Source organism: Salvelinus fontinalis, chromosome 1, assembly GCF_029448725.1.
Source record: "Salvelinus fontinalis isolate EN_2023a chromosome 1, ASM2944872v1, whole genome shotgun sequence".
NCBI lineage: Eukaryota > Metazoa > Chordata > Actinopteri > Salmoniformes > Salmonidae > Salvelinus > Salvelinus fontinalis.
The window spans coordinates 77,231,047-77,251,046 of NC_074665.1; the positions used below are offsets into that span (position 1 = coordinate 77,231,047).

The 20,000-nt window shown below is 43.9% G+C and overlaps 1 protein-coding gene across 6 annotated transcripts in view; it reads right to left on the minus strand.

The window, feature by feature from the left end:
• LOC129858529 (BAH and coiled-coil domain-containing protein 1-like) overlaps positions 1–20,000 on the minus strand; it is a 241,545-nt gene that overhangs the window by 115,888 nt on the left and 105,657 nt on the right. For all 6 annotated transcript variants that reach the window (XM_055930490.1, XM_055928897.1, XM_055932074.1 and 3 more), the window contains exon 3: positions 6,461–6,598. In XM_055930490.1, the coding sequence (XP_055786465.1) occupies positions 6,461–6,598 (138 nt within the window). The remainder of the gene's footprint in view (positions 1–6,460; positions 6,599–20,000) is intronic.

Here is a 20,000-nt window from a genome sequence, read left to right on the forward strand (position 1 = left end):
ATCAATTTGTATAGCAGACCCTCATGCCAAATTGAGTCAAAGGCTTTTTTGAAATCAACAAAGCATGAGAAGACTTTGCCTTTGTTTTGGTTTGTTTGGTTGTCAATTAGGGTGTGTAGGGTGAATACATGGTCTGTTGTACGGTAATTTGGTAAAAAGCCAATTTGACATTTGCTCAGTACATTGTTTTCATTGAGGAAATGTACGAGTCTGCTGTTAATGATAATGCAGAGTATTTTCCCAAGGTTACTGTTGACGCATATTCCACGGTAGTTATTGGGTTCAAATTTGTCTCCACTTTTGTGGATTGTGGATTGTGGATCTCTCTCTCTCTCTTTCTCCCCCCTCTCTCTCTCTGTCGCTGTCTCTCTGTCTCGATGGTCTCTCTCTCTCAATTCAATTCAATTGTCGGGCTTTATTGTTATGGGAAACATATGCTAACATTGCCAAAGCAAGTAGAAAATAAACTAACGTAAAATAAACAATAACAATTAACAGTAAATATTACACTCACATAAGTTCCAAAAGAATAATGATGTTTCAAATGTCATATTAGGTGCAAATTGTTCTTGTGGCAACATATCACATATTTTGCTGCTGTGATTGCACTCTATGGTATTTCACCCAATAGATATGGGAGTTTATCAAAATTGGGTTTGTTTAAGAATTCTTGTGGATCTGTGCAATCTGAAGGAAATATATGTCTCTAATATGGTCATACATTTGGCAGGAAGTCAGGAAGTGCAGCTCAGTTTCCACCTCATTTTGTGGGCAGTGTGCACATAGCCTTTATTCTCTTGAGAGCCATGTCTGCCTATGACGACCTTTCTCAATAGCAAGGCTATGCTCACTGAGTCTGTACATAGTCAAAGCTTTCCTAAAGTTTGGGTGAGTCACAGTGGTCAGGTATTCTGCCACTGTGTACTCTCTGTTTAGGGTCAAACAAGCTGGCTTAGGGAACTCTTCTCCAGGTTCATCTCAGCGAAAACAGCACGTATATTTATGTTAGCTCACCACCAAATACAAAAAAGGACAGACATTTTTCACAGCACAGGTAGCATGCACAAAGCCAACCTAACTAACAAAGAACCAACCAAACTAACCAACAAACAACTTCATCAGATGACAGTCTTATAACATGTTATTCAATAAATCTATGTTTTGTTCGAAAAATGTGCATATTTCAGGTATAAATCACAGTTTACATTGCAGCTACAATCAGAAATTGCACCGAAAGAAGCCAGAATAATTACAGACACCAACGTCAAATACCTAAATACTCATCATAAAACATTTCTGAAAAATACATAGTGTACAGCAAATGAAAGACAGGCATCTTGTGATTCCAGCCAATATTTCCGATTTCTTAACCTTTCACGAGCCTCTACCCCGGGTCCGGGAGCACCCCCCCCCCCCCCCCCCTCCCCACACTGATTAGCATCGCTAGCATAGCGTCACAATTAAATAGTAGCATCTAAATATCATTCAATCACAAGTCCAAGACACCAAATGAAAGATACAGATCTTGTGATTCAAGCCATCATCTCTGATTTTTAAAATGTTTTACAGGGAAGACACAATATGTAAATCTATTAGCTAACCACGTTAGCAAAAGACAACAATTTTCTTTGTCCACCATTTTTTCTCTCCACCAGTAGCTATCACCAATTCGGCTAAACTAAGATATTGATAGCCACTAACCAAGAAAAAACCTCATCAGATGACAGTCTGATAACATATTTATTGTATAGGATAGATTTTGTTAGAAAAATGTGCATATTTCAGGCATAAACCATAGTTTGCCATTGCAGCCACCATCACAAATCTCACCAAAGCGACTAGAATTACTACAGAGAGCAACGTGTTTTACCAATTTACTCATCATAAAACATTTCTTAAAAATACACAGCACATAGCAATGGAAAGACACAGATCTTGTGAATTCAGACAATATTTCAGATGTTCTAAGTGTTTTACAGCGAAAACACAATAAATCGTTATATTAGCATACCACATGTGCAAACGTTACCAGAGCATTGATTCAAGCCAAAGAGAGCGATAACGTAATCATCGCCAAAATATATTAATTTTTTCACTAACCTTCTCAGAATTCTTCCGATGACACTCCTGTAACATCATATTACAACATACATATAGAGTTTGTTCGAAAATGTGCATATTTAGCCATAAAAAAACGTGGTTATACAATGACAATACTAGCAAAACTAGCCTGAAAATGTCGGTCGCCCTCTTTCACAGTAATCTTGTCTCATGGATATCTATTCATAAACTTGACTAAAAAAATATAAGTTGGACAGCTATCGAAAGACAAATTAGTTCTTTATGAAATCGCGGAATTACATTTCTAAAATTATCCTTACTGTGCAATACAGGGTTCGCCAAGCGAAGCTATAGCAAACAAGATGGCGGAACGTGCGTTTAACATTTTTCTACAGAACAACGATTTATCATCTTAAATATTTCTTACTATGAGGTGATCTTCCATCAGTATCTTGGGCAATGTATCCTTTCTTGGGTCTAATCTTCATTTGGTCGAAAGATGTCCTCTGTCCGTCGAAATGCCCACTAACGTTCGACCGGGACCCCGAAACGTGCCCGGTGCTTGAAAGTGCATAACAAAGCAATGCCTCAAAATCGCACTAAACGGATCTAAATTGCTATAAAACGGTTCAAATTAACTACCTTATGATGCTGTTAACACCTATAACGGGTAAAAACATGACCGGAGAAATATTACTGGCTAAACAACAGGTTGGAAGGAGGCGAGTCCGATGTCCTTCTCGCGCAAGACGCAGGCAGCAAAGGGAAGCTACTTCCGGTATTTGGTGATTTATAGAGGGACTGATTGCGCAATCGACACCATTCAAATCGTCATCACGCACTGACATCCAGGGGAAGACGTAAGAAGTGTCTGTTTCTCCATAGCGTTTACACGGACCTTTAAACTGACTCCAGATCAGGTGCCAAGATGTCTGAAATCTGACTCCCTATCATGAAAAGTGCTGTAGATTGAGTTCTGTTTCACTCAGAGACAAAATTCCAACGGCTATAGAAACTAGAGAGTGTTTTCTATCCAATAATAGTAATAATATGCATATTGTACGAGCAAGAATTGAGTAGGAAGCCGTTTAATCTGTAATGCAAATTATGCTAATGAGAAAACAGCACACCCTATAGTCACAAGAAGTTAAGTGTTTTACAGCGAAAACACAATATAGCGTTATATTAGCTTACCACAATAGCCAGAAACACAAGCCATTTCCCAGTAGCAAAAGTTAGCGATCGTAACAAACCAGCAAAAGATATATAATTTTTGACTAACCTTGATAAGCTTCATCAGATGACAGTCCTATAACATCAGGTTATACATACACTTATGTTTTGTTCGAAAATGTGCATATTTAGAGCTGAAATCAGGGGTTATACATTGTGCTAACGTAGCATCTTTTTCCCACAACGTCCGGATATTTTTCTGACACTTTTTCTGACACACATATTCTCACCAAATAACTATTCATAAACATAACAAAAAAATACATGTTGTATAGGAAATGATAGATACACTAGTTCTTAATGCAATCGCCGTGTTAGAATTCTAAAAATAACTTCATTACGACATCCAGCTTAGGTATAGCGAGAGAGTACCCAAAAGCTGGGCGCAAACGACTAGCACAACATGTTCGACAGATATATGAAATAGCATCATAAAATGGGTCCTACTTTTGTTGATCTTTCATCAGAATGTTGTACAAGGGGTCCTTTGTCGGGAACAATCGTTGTTTGGATTTAGAACGGCCTTTTTCCCTCTCGATTTAGCAAGCACACTTGCCAAGTGGCGCGAATCTCTCCATCGTCGACAAACAAAGAGAACGGAACACGGCAAATTTCCCCCCAAAAATTAAATAATCTGATTAAACTATATTGAAAAAACATACTTTACGATGATATTGTCACATGTATCAAATAAAATCAAAGCTGGAGATATTAGTCGTCCATAACGACAGCTTATCAGAAGACAAATCCAGGTCCCTTGACCCGCTCTCCAGAAAACAGGAAACTGGTGACACGTCATACAAAGAGCATTTATTCGAGCCCAGATCAAGTTACACACTCAATTTCTTCTCTCACTCCTTGTCGACATCTAGTGGAAGACGTATGAAGTGCATCTAAACGAATAAATATCAAGGACTTTAATAGGCAGGCCCTAGAAGAGAGCATCGATTTCAGATTTTCCACTTCCTGTCAGGAAGTTTGCTGAAAAAGGAGTTCTGTTTTACTCACAGATATAATTCAAATGGTTTTAGAAACTAGAGAGTGTTTTCTATCCAATAGTAATAATAATATGCATATTGTACGAGCAAGAATTGAGTACGAGGCCGTTTGAAATGGGCACCTTTTATCCGGCTACTCAATACTGCCCCTACAGCCCAAACAGGTTAACAGGCGCACTTTTTATTCCGGTCCAAACGAAAGCACAAAAGTACATAAATGTGCCCAAAACACGGAACATAAACAAAAGTCTGGCGCGTGACAATACTCACATAACATAAAACAATTTCACACAAAGACATGGAGGGAAACAGAGGACTAAATACATGCAGTGTGATTAGGGAATGAAAACCAGGTGTGTATGGAACAAGACAAAACAAATGGAAATATGAAAAATGGAGAGGCAATGGCTAGAAAGCCGGTGACGTATGGAACAAGACAAAACAAATGGAAATATAAAAAATGGAGGGGCGATGGCTAGAAAGGCGATGGCTAGAAAGCCGATGACGTCGATCTCTCTCTCTCTCTCTCTCTCTCTCTCTCGCTCTCTCTCTCTCTCTCCAGCTCTCTCTCCAGCTCTCTCTCCAGCTCTTTTTTTTTCTTTCAAAATGTCTCCCGCTCTCGCTGTCTGGCGCTCACACTTAAACCCTCCCTCTTTCGATGAATTCAATTGAATCCAAATAGCAACTCGCACTTTTCTTTGTCCGACTGTTATGTTGCTTTTTTATATGCGGTGCATTCGGAAAGTATTCAGACCCCTTGACTTTTTCCACATTTTGTTACGTTACAGCCTTATTCTAAAATGTATTAAATATATGTTTCCCCTCGTTAATCTACACACAAAACCCCATAATGACAAAGCAAAAACAGGTTGTTCGAAATTTTTGCAAAAGTATACAAAAACAAATTTTGTTTTAGCTCACCTGACCTTCAAACACACACACACACTTGACTGGTAGATAACTGAAACAACCTTTCTTTGTGACCGCAGACGGTTAACAGCTAAAAGAAGACATGTCACACCTATCCAAAAGCGAACTAGCTCTCACAGTCTCACGTCAGAATTAGACGTTCATCCATGTTTCTCAAACGTCAAATTTCAAAGTGTTTAAGGTTAAGTTTAGTATTTAACTCCAAAGTCTAAAGGTTAGACATGAACTAGGCTTAAAACAAAAATCTCAAAAACAACTTTCTATCGCTGGTTTCAAACATTCAACCTTTGGAATCAGAGGCCCTGGCAAAACCGAAACCTGCCTGAAGGTAACAGCTCTCACTGTGGCCCTTAGTGGCCAGTTTCAACGTCCTCTCCCGACGTCCTCAGACATGGATTGGTGTCAAATACTGACTTGTATCACGGGTGACCTGGCTTCCACCCTTGATAAAGATGTAATATAATGACCAGCTAGGTGCTAGGGCGCTGTGGACAGGAATGGCGAATGGGCATAAGCATCTGTCTCTGATTCCAAACGTTTCAAGTTTTAATCCAGTAAAAGAAAGTTGTTTTTAAGATTTTAGTTTTAAGCCTATTCCAAACCTTAACCCTTACCTTAATCATTCAGAGTTCATGCCTAACCTTAACCATTCAGAGTTCATGCCTAACCTTAATCATTCAGAGTTCATGCCTAACCTTAACCATTCAGAGTTCATGCCTTACCTTAACCATTCTAGGGTTCATGCCTAACCTTAACCATTCTAGGGTTCGTGCCTAGACACAAAACATATGTGTAGTTGTTTGTGTGTGTGTGTGTGTGTGTGTGTGTGTGTGTGTGTGTGTGTGTGTGTGTGTGTGTGTGTGTGTGTGTGTGTGTGTGTGTGTGTGTGTGTGTGTGTGTGTGTGTGTGTGTGTGTGTGTGTGTGTGTGTGTGTGTGTGTGTGTGCCTGCATGCATGCATGTGTGTGTGTGCCTGCATGCCTGTGTGTGTGTGTGTGTGTGTGTGTGTGTGTGTGTGTGTGTGTGTGTGTGTGTGTGTGTGTGTGTGTGTGTGTGTGTGTGTGTGTGTGTGTGTGTGTGTGTGTGTGAGTGTGTGTGTGTGTGTGTGTGTGTGTGTGTAGCAGGAAGGGGACCGTTGGAGATCGGTTAGCCCAGAGGGGCCCTGGTCTGAGAGATGGGGGCGATGGGGATATAGGGGCTCCCGAAACACACGCATGTGTGTGAGAGTGTGTGTCTTACCTTCATGTGAGTGGGGGAACCAGATGGAGGGGGGGTTGGAGTGAGGTCCTCCCCTGTAGGAGGGGGAGGAAGGGGAGGCAGGGTGAGACGGGGGAGAGCCCAAACTGCTGGCCAGAAACGAGCCCATGAACGACGCACCTGAGGGAGAGAGAGAGAGTCACGTAAATACAGCTTCTAGTGTAAATAGAGAGAAAGACTGTTTAACTTTGATCAAAACCTTTGACAGGCACAATAACCTTAACCACAACAGTCTGTTGCACACAATGCCTGCAAACACACGCACACACGCACACACACACATGCACGCAAACACACACACATGCACGCAAACACATGCACATGCACACACCCTCACCCTTGACAGTCAGACCACTACAAAACATCCAAAAAACCACAAGAATCCTCAACTGCCTCACATCTAAGATGCTGTCTCTGAACAAACACATACTACACAAACAACCTAACAGGACAGGGCCAATAATACTGTGATAGGATGGGAAGTGAGGAGGGGCTGAAAGACTTAACCCTCCTTAAAGAGGGTAAGAAGCCCCCTCTTACGCTCCATAAGAGACTGAAGGGGGCAGAAAAGTGGCCATGGTCTGTGGACAAGGAGGCGGGTCAGTGGGGCGTTCTATTATTAAAGCTGTGGCATACACATACTGACACATACACTCTCTCGATCTAAAGAGAGAAACAATATCATTTACCATCTATATTTTCACTCAGGGTAGATATAATAATCCTGATTTCTGAGTAAAACCGGAAAGCTGTTTAAGGAAACTCTGACGACTTCCCATCTCTCTGTCTCTGTCTCTGTCTCTGTCTCTGTCTCTCTCTCTCTCTCTATCTCTCTCTCTCTCTCTCTCTCTCTCTCTCTCTCTCTCTCTCTCTCTCTCCCTCTCTCTCTTCTCCTTCGGCTCCTGCTCTCTGTCTCTCTCTGTTTTGTAAAATGTTTTCCAAGCCTTATAAAAACACACAGATGGACCCCACAGCCCAGATGTTCTGTATATCACAACTAGCAATAACCCCTACTCAGAACTAAACCAGCTCCAGTACCTGACTGTTTGTTTCTGTGTTCAACATTGGAGCCATGTTTTATTAGACAACCACAAGCTAACAACCGCAAGCTAACAAGCGCAAGTTAACAATCACAACTTTTCAACCACAAGCTAACAACCACAAGTTAACAATCACAAGTTAACAATCACAACTTTTCAACCACAAGCTAACAACCACAAGTTAACAATCACAACTTTTCAACCACAAGCTAACAACCACAAGTTAACAACCACAACTTTTCAACCACAAGCTAACAACCACAAGTTAACAACCACAAGCTAACTGTCAGGCAGGTGGTTTTCATCTCCTCTGATTGAGAATCATATTAAGGTAGGTGTTTTCACATTGTTTGTTGTGGGTGGTTGTCTCCTGTGTCAGTGTCTGTTATGCCACACGGGACTGTTTCGGTTTTGTTTGTTCGTTCGTTTTATGTAGTCATTTTTCCTGTTCATGCGTTCTTCGTGTTTCATGTAAGTTCGTGTCCAGGTCTGTCTACATCGTTTATTATTTTGTAAGTCATTCCAAGTGTTTTTCGTGTTCGTCTTCATCTTGTTTAAATAAATATCATGTCATATCACGAAGCTGCATTTTGGTTCAATCAATTCGGATGAAGAGGAAGAGGAAAGCCGTTACAGAACCACCCACCGAACCAGAACCAAGCAGCGTGAATTCGAGCAGTAGCCTGCTACACAGGATTATTGGAGTTGGGAGGAAATATTGGACGGAAAGGGTCCATGGGCACAGCCGGGAGAATATCGCCGTCCCAAAGCTGAGCTGGAGGCAGCGAAAGAAGAGAGGCGGCGATATGAGGAGGCAGCAAGGAGACGTGGCTGGAAGCCGGAGAATCAAGCTCAAGACCAGAGTTATGAAGGTACGGAAGCCCGTGAAGCCCGTGAAAAAAAAGTAAAAATTCTTGGGGGGGGGGGGGGCTAAGAGGAAGTGGGCCAAGGGCAGGTAGGAGACCTGCGCCCACTTCTCAGGCTAACCGTGGAGAGCGGGAGTACGGGCAGACACCGTGTTACGCAGTAGAGCTCACGGTGTCTCCTGTACGTGTGCATAGCCCGGTGCGGGTTATTCCACCTCCCCGTACTGGTAGGGCTAGATTGAGCATTGAGCCAAGTGCCATGAAGCCGGCTCTACATATCTGGCCACCAGTGCGTCTCCTCGGGCCGGCATACATGGCACCAGCCTTACGCATGGTGTCCCCGGTTCGCCTACATAGCCCGGTGCGGGTTATTCCACCTCCCCGCACTGGTCGGGCAACGGGGAGCATTCAACCAGGTAAGGTTGGGCAGGCTCAATGCTCAAGGGAGCCAGTACGCCTAAACGGTCCGGTATTTCCGGCGCCACCTTCCCGCCCCAGCCTAGTACCACCAGTGCCTACACCACGCACCAGGCTTCCAGTGCGTTTCCAGAGCCTTGTTCCTCCTCCACGCACTCTCCCTATGGTGCGTGTCTCCAGCCCAGTGCCTCCAGTTCCGGCACCACGCACTAAGCCACCTGTGCGTCTCCAGAGCCCTGTACGCACTGTTCCTTCTCCCCGCACTCGCCCTGAGGTGCGTGCCCTTAGCCCGGTACCACCAGTGCCGGTACCACGCACCAGGCCTATAATGCGCTTCGAGAGGTCAGTGTGCCCTGTCCCTGCTCCCCGCACTAGCCTGAAGGTGCGTGTCCTTAGCCCGGTGCCTCCAGTTCCGGCACCACGCACCAGGCCTACAGTGCGTCTCATCCGGCCAGAGCCATCCGTCTCCCCAGCGCCATCTGAGCCATCCGTCTCCCCAGCGCCATCTGAGCCATCCGTCTCCCCAGCGCCATCTGAGCCATCCGTCTCCCCAGCGCCATCTGAGCCATCTGTCTCCCCAGCGCTATCTGATCCATCCGTCTGCCCAGTGCCGTCTGAGCCATCCATCTGTCCCGAGCCATTAGAGCCGCCCGTCTGTCCCGAGCCGTCAGAGCCGTTAGTCAGTCAGGAGCCGCTAGAGCCATTCGTCAGTCAGGATCTGCCAGAGCCGCCAACCAGACAGGATCTGCCAGAGCCACCAACCAGACAGGATCTGCCAGAGCCGCCAACCAGACAGGATCTGCCAGAGCTGCCAACCAGACAGGATCTGCCAGAGCCGCCAACCAGACAGGATCTGCCAGAGCCGCCAACCAGACAGGATCTGCCAGAGCCGCCAACCAGACAGGAGCGTCCAGAGCCGTCAGCCAGCCATGAGCGTCTAGAGCCGTCAGCCAGCCATGAGCGTCCAGAGCCGTCAGCCAGCCATGAGCGTCCAGAGCCGTCAGCCAGCCATGAGCGTCCAGAGCCGTCAGTCAGCCATGAGCGTCCAGAGCCGTCAGCATGCCATGAGCGTCTAGAGCCGTCAGCCAGCCATGAGCGTCCAGAGCCGTCAGCCAGCCATGAGCAGCCCCTCAGCCCGGAGCTGTCATTAATCCAGAACTGCCCCCCAGTCCAGAGCTGTCTCTCTGTCCGGAGCTGCTCTTCAGTCCGGAGTTGCCCCTCTATCCTGAGCTACCTCTCTATCTTGACCTACCTCTCTGTCTTGAGCTATCTCTCTGTCCTGCGCTACCTTATCCTGGTGCTGCCCCTTATCTTGATGTTACCATGTAAATTAAGTGGGTGTAATAGGAGGGTGGTCATTCTAAGGGGGAGACGTAAGCTGGGATTGACTATGGTGAGGTGGGGACCTCGCCCAGAGCCTGAGCCACCACCGTGGTCAGATGCCCACCCAGACCCTCCCCTAGACTTTGTGCTGGTGCGTCCGGAGTTTGCACCTTAAGGGGGGGGTTATGTCACGTTCCTGACCTGTTTTCTGTTAGTTTTTGTATGTGTTAGTTGGTCAGGACGTGAGTTTGGGTGGGCAGTCTATGTTTTGTGTTTCTATGTTGGTTTATGGGTACCTGATATGGTTCTTAATTAGAGGCAGGTGGTTTTCATCTCCTCTGATTGAGAATCATATTAAGGTAGGTGTTTTCACATTGTTTGTTGTGGGTGGTTGTCTCCTGTGTCAGTGTCTGTTATGCCACACGGGACTGTTTCGGTTTTGTTTGTTTGTTCGTTTTATGTAGTCATTTTTCCTGTTCATGCGTTCTTCGTGTTTCATGTAAGTTCGTCGTCCAGGTCTGTCTACATCGTTTATTATTTTGTAAGTCATTCCAAGTGTTTTTCGTGTTCGTCTTCGTCTTGTTTAAATAAATATCATGTCATATCACGAAGCTGCATTTTGGTTCAATCCCTGCTCCTCCTCTTCGGATGAAGAGGAAGAGGAAAGCCGTTACACTAACAACCACAAGCTAACAACCACAAGTTAACAACCACAAATCAAGTCACATGAGTTGAATAGAACAGGTATACAGTGAAATGCTTACTTACAAGCCCTTAACCAACAACACAGTTTTAAGAAAATACCTTAAAAAAGTAAGCGATAAGAATAACTCGTTAAATTAATTAAAGCACAGCAGTAAATAACAGTAGCGGGGCTATATACAAGGGGTACCGGTACAGAGTCACCGTTGTCGAGGTAATTAAGGTAATATGTACATGTAGGTAGAGTTATTAAAGTGACTATGCATAGATAATAACAAAGAGAAGCAGCAATGTAGAGGGGGGGGGGGGGGGCATTGCGAATATTCTGGGTAGCCATTTGATTAGAAGCTGTTTAGAAGCCTCTTGGACCTAGACTTGGCGCACCGGTACCGCTTGCCGTGCGGTAGCAGAGAGAACAGTCCATGACTAGGGTGGCTGGAGTCTTTGGCAAATTGTAGGGCCTTCCTCTGACACCACCTGGTAAAGAGGTCCCGGATGGCAGGAAGCTTTGCCCCCGGTGATGTACAGGGCCAAACACACTACCCTCTGAGGCCGAGCAGTTGCCATACCAGGCAGTCATGCAACCGGTCAGGATGCTCTCGGTGGTGCAGCTGTAAAACCTTTTGAGGATCTGAGAACACATGCCAAATTTTTTCAGTTTCCTGAGGGGGAATAGGTTTTGTCTTGCCCTCTTCGCGACTGTCTTAGCGTGCTTAGACCATGTTAGTTTGTTGGTGATGTGGACACCAAGGAACTTGAAGCTCTCAAGCTGCTCCACTACAGCCCCGTCGATGAGAATGGGGGTGTGCTTGGTCCTCCTTTTCCTTTTGTCCACAACCATCTCCTTTGTCTTGATCACCTTGAGGGAGAAGTTGTTGTCCTTGCACTACATGTTCAGGCCTCTGACCTCCTCCATATAGGCTATTTCGAATCCCACCATACCTCCTCCGCTATGCAATCTGGTTTCCGAGCTGGTCATGGGTGCACCTCAGCCACGCTCAAGGTCCTAAACGATATCATAACCGCCATGGATAAGAGACAATACTGTGCAGCTGTCTTCATCGACCTGGCCAAGGCTTTCGACTCTATCAATCACCATATTCTTATCGGCTGACTCAACAGCCTTGGTTTCTCAAATGACTGCCTAGCCTGGTTCACCAACTACTTCTCAGACAGAGTTCAGTGTGTCAAATCAGAGGGCCTGTTGTCCGGACCTCTGGCAGTCTCTGTGGGGTTGCCACAGGGTTCAATTCTCGGGCCGACTCTTTTCTCTGTATATATCAATGATGTCTCTCTTGCTGCTGGTGATTCTCTGATCCACCTCTACGCAGACGACACCATTCTGTATACTTCTGGCCCTTCTTTGGACACTGTGTTAACTTCTTGCGACTATAGGGGGTGCTGTTTCAAATTAGCATAATTGTCTTTACAGATGAAACGGCTTCCTACTCAATTCTTGATCGTACAATATGCATATTATTGTTATTATTGGATAGAAAACACTATCTAGTTTCTATAGCCGTTTGAATTATGTCTCTGAGTGAAACAGGATTTTTTCTACAGCGAAATCCATGACAGGGTTTGCGAAGGTCTCAGAGCGTTTAAAGAGTTGTGTATATCCTATGGAACGACACGAACTGCACCCGCCTTCCCCTGGATGTCAGTAAGCAATGAGAAGTGGAATGGGCTTCCTACGTCACTCTCAGAGGTTATAAAAGACCAAGGAGTGAAGTGCGCCATCTTTTCGACGTTGAACTTTACGCAGAGAGAGACCTGGGCATGCCATTTTCGAGCGCGCAGTAATGAACTTTAGATATATCAGTCTGTAATTTAATTTGATATAGGTGTTAGAAACATCATAACGAAGCTATTTGAAACCGAGTTATATCAGATTATGCGAGTATATTGCTATTTTTCGGAATTTCCTCAGTATTGCGTATTGAGGATTTGGACACGTTAGCTAATGTTAGCAATTGTTAGCTATAGTTAGCTGCTATATCTGAAGTTGAATGCAACGTTTTACAACCAAGCAACGATTCTTTTGGACAAAGAACAACCATGGCAAGATTCTGATGGAAGCTCGTCGAAAAGTAAGAGCTATTTATGATGTTATTCCGTTTTTATGTAGAAAAATGTAAACTCAATAATGGTGATTAGTGACGTCACTAGTCTGGCTGTAACGCACACTGTATGTCTAGTAACGTTAATTTTAAAAATCTAACTCTGCGGTTGCATTAATAACTAATACATCTTTCATTTCATGTCCAACCTGTATTTTTTTAGTCAAGTTTATGAATAGTTTTTGATAAAAATATTTGTATTTTCAAAATGGCGCCGGCCAGATTGCTTGAGTAGTTGAACACTATTTCCATTGTGTAAGCACGATTTGTGCCGCTAAATATGCACATTTTCGATCAAACTCTATATGGATTGTGTAATTTGATGTTACAGGAGTGTCATCTGAAGAATTCTGAGAAGGTTAGTGAAAAAATTTATATATTTTGGCAATGTTGACGTTATCGCTCTCTTTGGCTAGAATCTATGCTGGGGTAATGTTTGAAAATGTGGTATGCTAATATAACGATTTATTGTGTTTTCGCCGTAAAACACTTAGAAAATCTGAAATGTTGTCTGAATTCACAAGATCTGTGTCTTTCCATTGCTATGTGCTGTGTATTTTTAAGAAATGTTTTATGATGAGTAAATTGGTAATACACGTTGCTGTCTGTAGTAATTCTAGGAGCTTTGGTGAGATTTGTGATGCTGGCTGCAATGGCAAACTATGATTTATACCTGAAATATACACATTTTTCTAACAAAACCTATCCTATACCATAAATATGTTATCAGACTGTCATCTGATGAAGTTGTGTCTTGGTTAGTGGCTATTTATATCTTTATTTTTTCGAAATTGTGATAGCTACCTATGCAGGAAAAAAATGGTGGAGTAAAAAAAGTGGTGTCTTTTGCTAACGTGGTTAGCTAATAGATTTACATATTGTGTCTTCCCTGTAAAACATTTTAAAAATCAGAAATGATGGCTGGATTCACAAGATGTGAATCTTTCATCTGGTGTCTTGGACTTGTGATTTAATGATATTTAGATGCTACTATTTACTTGTGACGCTATGCTAGGCTATGCTAGTCAGCTTTTTTTTACTGATGGGGGTGCTCCCGGATCCGGGTTTGTGAGGAAGTAGAGGTTAAGCATCTCCAATCCAAAATTAAATCTGGAATCGGCTTCCTATTTCGCAACAAAGCCTTCTTCACTCATGCTGTCAAACATACCCTCGTAAAACTGACTATCCTACCGATCCTTGACTTCGGCGATGTCATTTACAAAATAGCCTCCAACACTCTACTCAGCAAATTGGATGCAGTTTATCACAGTGCCATCCGTTTTGTCACCAAAGCCCCATATACTATCCACCACTGCGACCTGTATGCTCTCATTGGCTGGCCCTCGCTTCATAATCGTCGCCAAACCCACTGGCTCCAGGTTATCTATAAGTCTTTGCTAGGTAAAGCCCTGCCTTATCTCAGCTCACTGGTCACCATAGCAGCACCCACCCGTAGCACGCGCTCCAGCAGGTATATTTCACTGGTTACCCCCAAAGGCAATTCCTCCTTCGGCCGCCTTTCCTTCCAGTTCTCTACTGCAAATGATAGGAACGAACTGCAAAAATCACTGAAGCTGGAGACTCATATCTCCCTCATTAGCTTTAAGCACCAGCTATCCGAGTAGCTCACAGATCACTGCACCTGTACATAGCCCATCTGTAAATAGCCCATCCAATTTACCCACCTCATCCCGATATTTTTTTTATTTCATTTTTTGCTCTTTTGCACACCAGAATTTCTACTTGCACATCATCATCTGCACATCTATCACTCCAGTGTTAATTTGCTAAATTGTAATTACTTGCTACTATGGCCTATTTATTGCCTTACCTCCTCACGCAATTTGTACACACTGTATATAGACTTTATTTTTCATATTGTGTTATTGACTGTTCGCTTGTTTATTCCATGTGTAACTCTGTGTTGTTGTTTGTGTCGCACTGCTTTGCTTTATCTTGGCCAGGTCGCAGTTGTAAATGAGAACTTGTTCTCAACTAGCCTACCTGGTTAATAAATAAAGGTGAAATAAAAAAAAATAAAGTCTGTTTCATCGTTGTCGGTGATCAGGCCTACCACTGTTGTGTCATCGGCAAACATAGTGATGATGTTGTCGTGCCTGGCCGTGCAGTCATGACTGAACAGGGTGTACAGGAGGGGCTGTAGTCAATGAATAGCATTCTCAAATAGGTGTTCCTTTTGTCCAGGTGTGAAAGGGCAGTGTGGAGTGCAATAGAGATTGCATCATCTGTGGATCTGTTTGGGTGGTATGCAAATTGGAGTGGGTCTAGGGTTTCTGGGATACTGGTGTTGATGTGAGCCATGACCAGCCTTTCAAAACATTTCATGGCTACAGATGTGAGTGCTACGGGTTGGTAGTCATTTACGCAGGTTACTTTAGTGTTCTTGGGCACAGAGACTATGGTGGTCTGCTTGAAACATGTTGGTATTACAGACTCAGACAGGGAGAGGTTGAAAATGTCAGTGAAGACACTTGCCAGTTGGTGAGCGCATGCTCGGAGTACACATCCTGGTAATCCGTCTGGCCCTCCGGCCTTGTGAATGTTGACCTGTTTAAAGGTGTTACTCACATCTGCTGCGGAGAGTGTGATCACACAATCGTCTGGAACAGCTGATGCTCTCATGCATGTTTCAGTGTTACTTGCCTTGAATCAAGCAAAGAAGTAATTTAGCTCGTCTGGTAGGCTGTGTCACTGGGCAGCTCTCGGCTGTGCTTCCCTTTGTAGTCTGTTATAGTTTGCAAGCCCTGCCACATCTGACGTGCATTGGAGCCGGTGTAGTTCGTTTTGATCTTCGTCCTGTATTGATGCTTTTTCTGTTTGATGGTTTGTCGGACGGCATAGTGGAATTTCTTATAAGCTTCCAGGTTAGAGTCCCGCTCCTTGAAAGCGGCAGCTCTACCCTTTAGCTCAGTGCGAATGTTGCCTGTAATTCATGGCTTCTGGTTGGGGTATGTACGTACAGTCACTGTGTAGATGTCGTCACCGATGCACTTATTGATGAAGCCAGTGACTGATGTGGTGTACTCCTCAATGCCATCGGAAGAATCCTAGAACATATTCCAGTCTGTGCTAGCAAAACAGTCCTGTAGTTTAGCATCTGCTTCATCTGACCACTTTTTTATAGACTGAGTCACTGTTGCTTCCTGCTTCAAATTGTTGCTTGTAAGCAGGAATCAGGAGGATAGAATTTTGATCAGATTTGCCAAATGGAGGGTGAGGGAGAGCTTTGAACGCGTTTCTGTGTGTGGAGTAAAGGTGGTCTAGAGTTTTTTCCCCCTCTGGTTTCACATTTCATATGCTGATAGAAATTAGGTAAAACTGATTTAAGTTTCCCTGCATTAAAGTCCCAGCCCACTAGGAGAGCCGCCTCTGGATTAGCATTTTCCTGTTTGCTTATGGTGGTATAAACCTCCTTGAGTGTGGTTTTAGTGCAAGCATCGGTCTGTGGTGTTATGTAGGCAGCTACGAAAAATACAAATGAAAACTCTCTAGGTAGATAGTGTGGTCTACAGCTTATCATGAGATACTTTACCTCAGGCAAGCAAAACCTCGAGACTTCCTTAGATATCGTGCACCAGCTATTGTTTACAAATATGCATAGGCCACCGCCCCGTGTATTACCAGAGGCTGCTCTGCTATCCTGCCGATAGAGTGTATAACCCGCCAGCTGTATGTTACTAATGTCATTGTTCAGCCACGACTCGGGGAAACATAAAATATTACAGTTTTTAATGTCCCGTTGTTAGGATATACGGGATTTCAGTTTGTCCCATTTATTTTCCAGCGATTGAATGTTAGCTATCAGTACGGATGGTAAAGGCAGATTAGCCACTCGTCGCCTGATCCTCACAAGGCACCCCAATCTCTTTCTGCAAAATCTCAGTTTATTTCTCCAGCGAATGATGGGGCTGAGGGCCTGTACGAGTGTTTGGAGTATATCCTTCCTGTCTGACTCGAGGTGAGTAATCGCTGTTCTGATGTCCAGAAGCTCTTTTCGGTCAAAAGAGACAGTAGCAGCAAAATTTTGTAAAAGAAGTCACAAACAATGCAAAAAAACTAACAAAATAGCACAGTTGGTTAGGAGCCAATAAAACGGCAGCCATCCACCCTGGCGCCATCTTTTTGGCTAACAACCACAAGTTTTCAACCACAAGCTAAACCCCACAAGCTAACAACCACAAGCTAACAACCACAAGCTAACAACCACAAGCTAACAACCACAAGTTAACAACCACAAGTTAACAACCACAAGCTAACAACCACAAGCTAACAACCACAAGCTAACAACCACAAGCTAACAACCACAAGCTAACAACCACAAGCTAACAACCACAAGTTAACAACCACAAGTTAACAACCACAAGCTAACAACCACAAGCTAACAACCAAAAGCTAACAACCACAAGCTAACAACCACAAGCTAACAACCACAAGTTAACAACCACAAGCTAACAACCACAAGTTAACAACCACAAGCTAACAACCACAAGCTAACAACCAAAAGCTATAGCAGACAGATGGCCGAAGAGGAGAAAAAGAGCGAAAACTAAGGAGGGTCTTGATGTAGGGAAGTGTCGCATAGAGAATGTCAATGACACCAAACACAGCATCTCTGATTGGTCGAGCAGATGTAATCTTCCTAGATCTCGAATCAATGACCTTTGACATGTCAGTGTGTGTCACATGGGAGACGACCACGGAACACCAAGGCCCCAGGGTTCTGGTCTAAGCATTCCACTGTGCTGAGAGGACACCTTCGCTATTGCAGTTTAGCTGAAGTTGAGCCCCAAAAAGTCCAATTAGAAATGTCCTAAAAAGACACTTTGTTTATCACCTTTGTGCGAAGAATATCCATTGAACTATTCAAGTAATTGTCTTTGAGGCCAATTTTTTCCCCACCGCAGAAGATATTAACATTTCACATTCATCCAATGTCTGTCATGTTTCTGGATGATGTAATTGATGTCATCGCTGCTTGCACTGCTCTGTTCTGCTCTGGTTGTCTTCTGCCAATGCGAGTCCAGATCTATTTGAAACACATACACCAGGCAGATCACTCAATATTGACTTTGAAATTGGACGTCTGTCCATGTCCTGAGGACGTCAGGAAATGCCTTCAAAAGCGACAACTAGGTGCAACAGTGAGCGCTATTACCATCATGGATTTTGCTAGGGCGTTGTGGACGAGGGTGACGAATGGGCGTAATCCAATGATATATATACACCCTGGATTGCTGATGCTATGTATTAGCCATTGAGAGGCTTTGATGCCACCGGTCAGCAATATTGGCACACCCCATTAGGAGCAGTCCTCCATAGGAATGAATGGAACTCCACAGTATTTCAATTAAATGTTTCAAGGTCAAAATTGTAAAGGGGACAGTAAGGTGTGTGTATGTTTGTGTGTGTGTGTGTACAGTAATATTAGTCATCTCAAAAATGTACCTGTCCCGCAGGTGTGATGTTCAGATGTACCGATCTTGTGCAGGTGTTGTTACACGTGGTCTGCCACTGCGAGGACGATCAGCTGTCCGTCCTGTCTCCCTGTAGCGCTGTCTTAGGCGTGTCACAGTATGGACATTGCAATTTATTGCCCTGGCCACAACTGCAGTCCTCATGCCTCCTTGCAGCATGCCTAAGGCATGTTCACACAGATGAGCAGGGACCCTGGGCCTCTTTCTTTTGGTGTTTTTCAGAGTCAGTAGAAAGGCCTCTTTAGTGTCCTAAGTTTTCATAACTGTGACCTTAATTGCTTACCGTCTGTAAGCTGTTCGTGTCTTAACGACCGTTCCACAGGTGCATGTTCTTTAATTGTTTATGGTTCATTGAACAAGCATGGGAAACAGTGTTTAGACCCTTTACAATGAAGATCTGTGAAGTAATTTGGATTTTTACAAATGATCTTTGAAAGACAGGGTCCTGAAAAAGGGACGTTTCTTGTTTTGCTGAGTTTAGCTGTGCAGCAACACTCCCCATCCAACCTGACAGAGCTTGAGAGGATCTGCAGAGAAAAATGGGAGAAACTCCCCAAATACAGATGGGCAAAGCTTGTAGCGTCATACCAAAGAAGACTCAAGGCTGTAATCGCTGCCAGAGGTGCTTCAACAAAGTACTCAGTGAAGGGTCTGAATAATTAGGTAAATGTGATATTTCTATTTATCAAACATTTCTAAAAAACAGTTTTTGCTTTGTTATTATTGTGTGTAGATTGATGAGGGGAAAAACAATTAAATCAATTTTAGAATAAGGCTGTAACGTAAGAAAATGTGGAAAAGGGGAACACTTTCAGAATGTTCTGTATTCTGCTACTGTGTACTCTCTGTTTTTATGGCCAGAAAGCATTCCAATTTGCTCTGTTTGATGGCTGATTCTTTCCAATGGGGTGTGTTTGTGTTTCTGAACATATCCCCAGGACCAGCTTGCTTTGGGGACTCTTCTCCAGCTTCATCTCTCTGTAGGTGATGGCTTTGTTATAGAAGGTTTGGGAATCTCTTCCTTTTAGGTGGTTGTAGAATTTAACGTCTCTTTTCTGGATTTTGATAATTAGCGGGTATCGGCCTAATTCTGATCTGCATGGATTATTTGGTGTTCTACGTTGTACACGGAGGATATTTTTGCAGTATTTTGCATGCATAGTCTCAATTTGGTGTTTGTCCCATTTTGTGAATTCTTGGTTGGTGATCGGACCCCAGACCTCACAACCAGACCTCACAACCAAGGGCAATGGGTTCTATAACTGATTCAATTATTTTTTGCCAGATCCTAATTGGTTGGTCGAATTTTATGTTCCTTTTGACGGCAGAGAAGGCCCTTCTTCCCTTGTCTCAGATCGTTCACAGCTTTGTGGAAGTTACTTGTGGCACTGGTTTTCTCTCTCTCTCTCTACTCTGTCTCTCTCTGTCTCTGTATCTCTCTGTCTCCCTCTCTCTGCCTATCTCTGCCTCTCTCTCTCTCTCTGGCTCTGTCTCCCTCTCTCTCTCTCTGGCTCTGTCTCTGCCTCGCTCTCTCTCACACACACTATTATGCGAGGAGA